Genomic DNA, 8,645 nt, shown 5'->3' with positions numbered 1-8,645 from the left:
GAAATGATCAACTACATCTGTGTAGTTATCCACAATAACCCCCTGATCATTGATAAAGCTAGCAATGCAATTTTCCACCCTTCTTTTCTTTATACTAGCATGAAAATAAGAGGAATTTTCATCTCCATACTTGAGCCAATTAAGTTTACTCTTTTGAACAAGGAAGCTATGATACATCTTAGCTTGTTGATCAAAGAGGATACCAGCATTTTTTCCAACTTGCTGCAATTGAATGTTCGAAGGCTGTTGTTGGCACTCAGTTCTAGCTTCCTGAAAAAGAGTCCTGGCTTTTTGATAATTCTAAACCACATCTCCAACTGAATTGGAATTAAACTTCCTTAAAACATGCTTCAGACGCAGCAGCTTCACAAACAAACTTTTGAGACCCCTGTGATGAGTATACTTCCCCCAATTATCAAGCACGATCCCCCTGAAATGAGGATGGCTGATCTAGAAGTTGAAAAAACGAAAAGGCTTGATACCCGACTCCTTGATCTGCACTGCCTTAATCAAACAGGAACAGTGATCTGAAGTGGTCTCCCACTGAAAAAAAAGCTTGGGAATCTGGAAAGGTATCCAACCAATCCTCATTCTTAAAGACATGATCAATTCGAGAATAAACTCGGGCAGAGCCATCCAAAATATATGAAATTTAAAAAAAAAAATTACGATTGAGAAAACCTATCCAATTCAATTAATTGGATATTAGAAGTGAAATGGATTTTCAAAATTAAAATGTTGGATTGGATTGAATAACCAGTAATGCTCTCTATAGTTGAAGAAAAATTGGATTCTAATTAATATTATTTTTAAAGGGTGGAGATGGGATTTCATTGTCAAACTAATGCACAAATATTAACTGAAAAAGATCCACCTAAAAATCCCTTCTCACCTTTTTTTTTGCTACTAACCAACATAATTTACACCAAAATACTGCAAGCATTAAAAACAGTCCAATCAAGAATTTTGAAATGGGAAGGACGGGGAAGACAAGTGAATTAGATTTCCTTCTTGGATCCATCATCCAAAGGGTCACGAAGTGTTCCGAACATCCAATCCATCCATACGGTATAGTGGCCGTAGTTATGTCGATACGTGGTGTGGTGAATGGTGTGGAAACCAGCACCCATTATAGGCCACAAGTTGCCATGGATGCAGTCGTGAATGTTTGCTGTCCATATGGCCTCAATAAACAACAGACCTAAGTGCGTAGTCAACTGTACTGGTACTATAAAAAGTGCTATCACATGTGGTACAGCCTGCAGTATCCCATCCAGTGGGTGGAAAGCCAAACCTGAAATAATTTGCCATAAGTAGTTTGAAATGTTTGCCAAAATTAAATTATTCAGAATACTATGACCCTCTCAAATAAGAACAAAATATGCCTCTGATCAGCTTAACAGCTCATGTTACAATGAATTTACACTCACATAATGAGTAGCTGCACAATAATTGAGAAGAACAGTGAATTAAAATTTATTACTAAATCAACAGTTTGAATTTTAACTTTTTAAGTAGTGTCCAGATTCAATCCATGGCGTGCCAAGTCATAATTAAGAATCAGACCTCCCCCCCCCCCCCCAAAAAAAAAGAAGAAGAAGGCAACCCTTGATGTATGCCACCATGCATAATGGGGGTGCTTTGAAACGAAATCAGATTGAGGTATAAAGTAGGCAGTACCAAGCAGATCCAGTTTAGATGAGATTTTAATTTATAAGTTTAATAGAAATTCACTTAAGGATTTTAAAGAAATGGGTTGATATGGAAGTCAATGAAGTGGTCGGAACAGAAGTAACAGTAGAAACATAAGCATGTACTCATGTCTGTATGGATTTTGCAGATACGAGTCGGAATGGAATTATGCAAGACAAAAAATTAATTAAAACAAAAGTTACAGTAGAAACATATAAATGCATTTATGTATGTACGAATATGGACAAGCAAAAGTACTTTTAATGTTTGCTGTACAATATTTTCTTTTTTTTAAAAAAAAAAAAGAAGGAACAAAGGAAAAAAGTCTTTCAACGAAATTAGCAACTTGATTTCCAACACAGAAATCAACTTCCAAATTTCAGACATATAATCTTAGCACGTAATGAGAATGATTAAAGTTCCAACATAAATCAAATTCAGCATTGAGCTAGGTGCTTCCAAACATAACATGTATCTTCTGTATTTTGCAAAACCATGACGATGGTTAAAGTTCTAACAGAATCAATAAAAAGATAAATCTCCTACATGCTTATCATGGCAGAAGGAAGAGCTAACATTGCAGCTAGGAAATAAATTTTCTTCTTATGCTCATAGAAATGAATTCATCCAAAATGCAACTCAAACAAGTATAGAAATTTAACAAAAAAATAAAAAAATTATCTATTTTGCTTTCTTAATAAAATACACACATATGTATTCATGTATGAAAAACTTCTGTTTTAGGGAAAAAGGGCGTTCAAATCCAAATTAGCAATTACTGTATACAATGAGTAATTAAAAAGAAAACAAAGAGCTCCTCTGTGTTCTCTCTCTTAGTTAAATCAGTACTGATCTAACTTACTTTGCGAACACATGTTTTGATGCTTACTAGTGTTAACACTTTTTCACACACTATGGTTACCAAACAAAAACTTAATTATAATACGGCAATGCTAAAACATCATATAAATCAAATAAAACTGATATATAAGATAAAATTTTACCCATAATAAGACAGATTTCTAACTCAACTTGTAGTATGAATGTCACCTGGAGTAGATTGAGAACTTACCAGCAAATGGAGACAGAGTATTCTGCTTGTTGTATATGTGATGCGTAGCATGAAGATATTTGTAGAGGGGTTTTATGTCGTGCAATTCTCTATGCATCCAATAAATTCCGAACTCCACAATTACAAGATAAGCTGCTAAATAAATGAAGTATCCAAGCCAACCGACATCACTTATTCTCGAGAAACACCTAGTCCAGCCATTTTCAATCATGTACTCTGAAATGGATGGAAGAGCACAATACCATGGCAGGGCCTTCATGGCCACATATATTTGCAAGAGCATGGCCTTGTTTGAAGGAATGGCATCTGCAATGAGAATGTTATGAAAATCAACATCTTCAGGTTGAAGATACTTGTAACTTGTTCTTAACTAAACAACGTACAGAAAAAACTAAGTTGAAAATTTAACGGGCAATTTCCATCCCCAAGTTAACAAACAAATTGCTGTGTTTCAGTCTGTTCAGAGAATCATTCATTTAGTCCTATGGCATATGCCATACAAGTGAATACCAGAAACGAAGTACAAGAACACTTAATTTTATCTAGCCTATTGCGAAACTTAGAGGCATCTTAACACTGAGATTAAGTTCTAACGCGAGCAAAACACAAAAACACAATTAAAGTTGCTGGCAGTGGCATACTAGACACTAATATGTGATGTAACAAATCAAGACAATGCAAGGATTACGAAATGAAAGAATATTCCCTTCAATCAAAATCTCATTATTAACGAGTGATTACTGATCGCAAGATTTTTAAATACTAACCCAAACTAAGCATGCGTACTTCTTAAGTCAGAACCCAATTCAGCAACCACAACAAGCCATGTAATACGTCAAATCAGTCATTCAAAAAGAATATTTTACACATTAATTGCAGTGTCGAATTACAGATCTGCGATGGACCTTCAAATCGAATCGACTTCAGAAACACATAAATTGTGATACATATATATCTATTTTCTTTTCTTTTTATTCACCACCACAAATAAAAAAACGAAAAGTATGATCGGTGGTAGCTGAAATTCCAAAGAATAAATTCAAATAAAATATTGAATTCAAATGCAAGAAAATATATCGAAATTAAATTTTTGTTCAAAGAAAAATTCAATAACATAATAATTGATCGATTGTGCCGAGTAATAATTTTGAGGGAGATTGAAGAGAAGGATAATCATAAACATGAAGATGTACCTTTGGGAAGGTAAACATTGCGCTTCAAGTAGTAAATGTAGAAGCACCAGAGGAAGCCGGAAAGGAGGTAGAGAAGAACGCCACCTATATAGTTGCGAAGCCAAGACTGGAAGAAGTGGGGAAGAGGCTCCCAAACTCTTGCAGGGAGTAAGGTTCCAAGCACAATGTGGTTGTACAAGTTGCTCTCCTCCAAGAACAGATGCAGGTACTGTTCCGAATCCATCGGAATAAGGCTAACCGTCTGTCAAATCCGGCGGAAAATATGAGATATGGTTTTGGTGTTTGGAGAAAGAAGGGACGAGAAGATAGTCAATGGAGACTGCAAATTCCTAAGATATTATTATAACGAAAAATGCCAGACACTATGTGACGCGCCTGACTCATTTTGTGGGTCCGATGTGGGATTCACGTGGGGTCTTTTATCGATGATCTACAACACCCGACCAAGTTGGCCCCCCCTAATCTTCATTAGAAAAAGCCCTTATTAAGTTGGATTTTTTTGTTGAATTTTTTTTTCGATTTGTGATTTTTTTTCTTTCTATTTTTTATTATAAATAATGCAGTTCTATAGCAGATAATAAATATACAATACATTAAAAATCTACTAAATATTTACTACATGTACTTTTTATATGATAAATCGTAAAAATATGTAAAAAGAAATAATAACAATCCAAACAAAGAGAAAAAACTAAACCTAAAATTAAAATTATCTTCTTGTTAAAAGAAGTATTTTAAATTTGATTTATTTATTTAAATTTTTTTTAAAAGTAAAACTAAAAAAAATTAAAACCAAAAATTTCAAGCCAAATTAAATTTTAAGAAAATAATTGTATAAAATTAAAATACAAAGGAAAACTTGACCTGTAATGCATCCTAAAAGGATTTTTTTTTATATGACAAACATAATAAACACATCCCACATATGCCTTTTGTGCAATATTAGACAAGTTTACCTTTGTCATAAAAATGTTAACCCGTTTATCTCACATCTCTCTCTAAGCAACCATTACTACTCTCTCTTGCTCACAAAGCTGAAAGCACACCCATGAAACTAAAACCAGTTCATTGATTCGAATCACACTCCCCCATTCGCAATCACCATTCCACTTATTCTTGTGGAAAAAAATTCATACACGTTTATAGTGAAAAATTCATGGGTAAATTTCTTATCACTTTATCTAATGTTGTATGTATGTTAGAATCAATTTGATATGTTTTTCGAGCAATTCTATGTTCAATGTGTTTAATTTTATGCATTTTTTTGCTATTCTTGAGAAGTCTTATTTTGGATCTACGCTTTCTTAACGATGACCTTGTTATTTTGGTTTTCTTGAGAGTCGTTAACCCATCACAATTACATCGCTATAGCAATGTTAGTCATGTAGGTTTATTTTATTGCATCGTAAGCCCATCGTTAACTCAACTTAATATACCAAAACCATTGTTATCGCATCGCTAAACTATCGTTAATGCATCGTTAAATCACTTCATTTTTTTATATTTTTTTGTAAAGCATTGTTATTGCATCATTAACCTATCGTTAATTCATCCTTAATTACTTGCATTTTTTTTCTATGAAGCGTCATTATTTCATCGTGAAATCATTGTTATTGCATCATTATGAATAAAGGTAATCGTTATACCATAATTAATGCATCGTTAATGCTTTGTGTTTTTTTGTGGTGAATTGTTATTGCATCGTTAATCGTGATTTAATCATCGTAGTTTCTCTATTTGAATTCAAAGGATCGAGAGTTACCATCATTGTTTCGTTCAACAACGTTTGGGAAAAGAAAGAGATAAATGGACTTTCAAAGATTGTTCTATTGCTATTATTCAAGTACAAACATATGTTAGTTACACAAAATCTGCCTGGGACATGTTATGAGTACGATCCATATGTCAGTGATGATCTAGTTGCCAATTTGGCTGAGGATGATGACGTAGTTGAGGGGTGTAGCAGTTCTGACGACAATACTGAGGATATTAGGATCGATGACCATGCCATCGTACGTACACAGTCAGTTGAACATAATCAAAATCCAGCTGAACCCACACATAATGAAAGCCAAGGACGAAATACTATTGGATCAGAAAGTAGTCAGCCACGTGCATAGGATCACAACAAAAGATGGACTACTCCAACATATTTTGTAGAAGATCTCCCATGCCCGTCGTATGTTATCCCAACGTCATTTGGAGTGAGTTTTGGGGCAATAGAGGTAGGCTAGTTTTTTTAGAACAAGCTAGACTTGAAAACTAAAGCCCATTTGTATGCAATGAAGCAGAACTTTGAGTTTGTCATGAAAAAATCAGGTACAGAAGTTTGGTATATTACTTGTAGGGATCTTGATTACGGGTGGAGATTGAAGGGGAACAAGTTACCCAAATTTGAGATGTTCACCAGCAAAACACACTTGTTCACTTGAACTCATGCATAAATACCATCGTCAAGCAGGACCTTGGGTTATTGGGCACTGCATAAAGAAGAAATATGAAACTAGAGTGAATGACTACATGGAAAACAACATAAGAGCAGACATAAAGAATGATTATGACATTGAGCTATAATACAAAAAAGCTTGGAGATGACGAGAGAAGGCTCTCATGTATGTGAGGGGGACACTTGAAGCGACCTATCATAAGCTACCATCATACTTGTACAGGTTGAAATAGAAAATCCTAGGTACATTGATAGATTTTGTAACTGAGGACGACCGATTCAAGTATTGTTTTTTTTTGCATTAGGAGTTAGTGTAAGGGGGTTTTGTACATGTTGTCCTATACTATGTGTGGAAGGCACCTTTTTGAAGACAAAATACGATGGCCAAATGTTATATGCAGTTGCATTGGATGTGAACAACCATTTGTATTCAGTTGCTTTTGGGATTGTTGATAGCGAAAATCATGAATCTTGGATGTATTTCATATCAAAGTTGAAAGAAGCACTTCGAGAAGTTGAGAACTTGGCTTTTGTATCTGATAGGCATGCAAGTATTATACACGTGTTGGAGAAAAATTTCCCAAATGCGTATCATCGTGGTTGTTACCACCACATTAGTATGAATGTTGTTGCAAAATTCAAGAAAGATCACTGCATCAAGAGATGTGGATGGCGACATACGCTTTTAGAAAGTCAGAGTTTTCCCATCATTTTGAGAAGATAAAGGCAAAATACCCAACTATAGCTCAATATTTAGAAGGCATTGGTTTCGATAGGTGTTCGTGAGCTTACTTTCCCAGAAAGAGGTATAAAAACTAATTACATTTATTTAACTTCATTTGATATGGTTTAATTGATGTATAGAGATAATGATTTAATTTCATTTGTAATTAGGTACAATATAATGACAAGTAATTATGCCAAAAGCTTTAACAACAAGACTAGGGATGCACGGAGCTACCCAATAACTACATTTGTGGAGTATATTTGATTCACACTTTGGACATGATTTTTTGATAGTAGAGAAACTAGCGAGAAGAGTACCGCTGTTCTAGCATTGACATATGAGGCCGACTTAGTTGCAATGGCAGAAAAAGCCCGATTATGTATACCTTATGCTATGGGGCAACATGAGTTTCTTGTGTTGGATGGTAAGCACAATGGGGAGGTGGATTTAATAAATAAGACCTATACATGTGGTGTATTTCACATAATTGGTATTCCATATCGTCACGCATTATGTGCATCGTTAAAAAGTAATGTGAACATATACTCCATGGAATCTGAGTATTACAAGAAAGAGTCATGGAGAGCCTCTTATGTTGAAAATATATACCCTTGTGGTAATGAGGACGACTGGGTTGTCCCAGATGACATCAAGTGCATGACAGTAAGAACACTAGTTGAGAAAAATCTTATCGGCCGCCCAAAGAAGATAAAACAAGGAAGGCCTAAGAAGAAATGTCATCCCCCTTGGAGAACGATTGGTGATCGAGCAAAAATGCAGCACCTATGGTGGTCGTTGTCATAATCCGAAAACTCGTAAAGTTCGAGTTTAACACATGTGTATTAGAATATTTTTCAATTTTTATTATGTTAAACTAGTCATTTTTAAAGTTAGTTAAAGGATGTTTATAATGACTATCGTTATGCCATCGTTATTGCATCATTGTAGCATCGTTAACAAGCATTTCAAATGCGTAGACTATGTAGTATCGTTATACCATCGTCAACATATCGCTAAGGCATCGTTAATGAAAGTTATTAATGCCCAATCTATTACCATCGTTATTAAATCGTTATAGCATCATTAGTAAATTCTTGAAGAAGAACTTGTTTAACAATAAAATTCTTTTCATCGTTATTGCATCGTCACAATATCGTTAACAATTATTTTTAATGATTAGACTATGTATATTTATTATAACATCGTTATTGCATCGCTATTGAAAGCTTAATAAACACCCAATCCATCTAACATCATTTTTACGTCGTCACAGTATCGTTAACAATTATTCCAGATGATTAGACTATGTAGCATTGTTATAGCATCGTTATTGCATCGTTATTGAAAGCTTATTAAATGCCCAATCTATCTAGCATCGTTATGCCATCGTTATTGCATCATCATAGTATCATTAACAATTAATTCAAATTATTAGACTATGTAGCATCTTTTAGCATCATTATTGCATCGTTATTGAAAGCTTATTAAATGCCCAATATGTCTAGCATTGTTATT

General features: G+C 34.3%; 2 protein-coding genes across 2 annotated transcripts; one reads left to right on the top strand and one right to left on the bottom strand.

The window, feature by feature from the left end:
• Positions 1-775: 775 nt before the first annotated feature.
• Positions 776-4,289, bottom strand: LOC133818514 (delta(7)-sterol-C5(6)-desaturase-like). Its single transcript, XM_062251418.1, has 3 exons — positions 3,958-4,289; positions 2,765-3,070; positions 776-1,294 (listed from the first exon to the last, which is right to left on the bottom strand). Exons 1-3 carry the CDS (start codon positions 4,178-4,180, stop codon positions 999-1,001), a joined length of 825 nt encoding a protein of 274 aa, XP_062107402.1. The 5' UTR covers positions 4,181-4,289; the 3' UTR covers positions 776-998.
• Positions 4,290-6,239: 1,950 nt separating this feature from the next.
• Positions 6,240-7,934, top strand: LOC133814733 (uncharacterized). Its single transcript, XM_062247658.1, has 5 exons — positions 6,240-6,276; positions 6,805-6,954; positions 7,047-7,179; positions 7,298-7,384; positions 7,427-7,934. The coding sequence occupies exons 1-5, from the start codon at positions 6,240-6,242 to the stop codon at positions 7,932-7,934; spliced, it is 915 nt and encodes a 304-aa protein (XP_062103642.1).
• Positions 7,935-8,645: the final 711 nt, after the last annotated feature.

This window comes from Humulus lupulus, chromosome 2 (genome assembly GCF_963169125.1).
Source record: "Humulus lupulus chromosome 2, drHumLupu1.1, whole genome shotgun sequence".
Lineage (NCBI taxonomy): Eukaryota > Viridiplantae > Streptophyta > Magnoliopsida > Rosales > Cannabaceae > Humulus > Humulus lupulus.
This window is presented reverse-complemented; position numbering and strand designations above follow the sequence as displayed.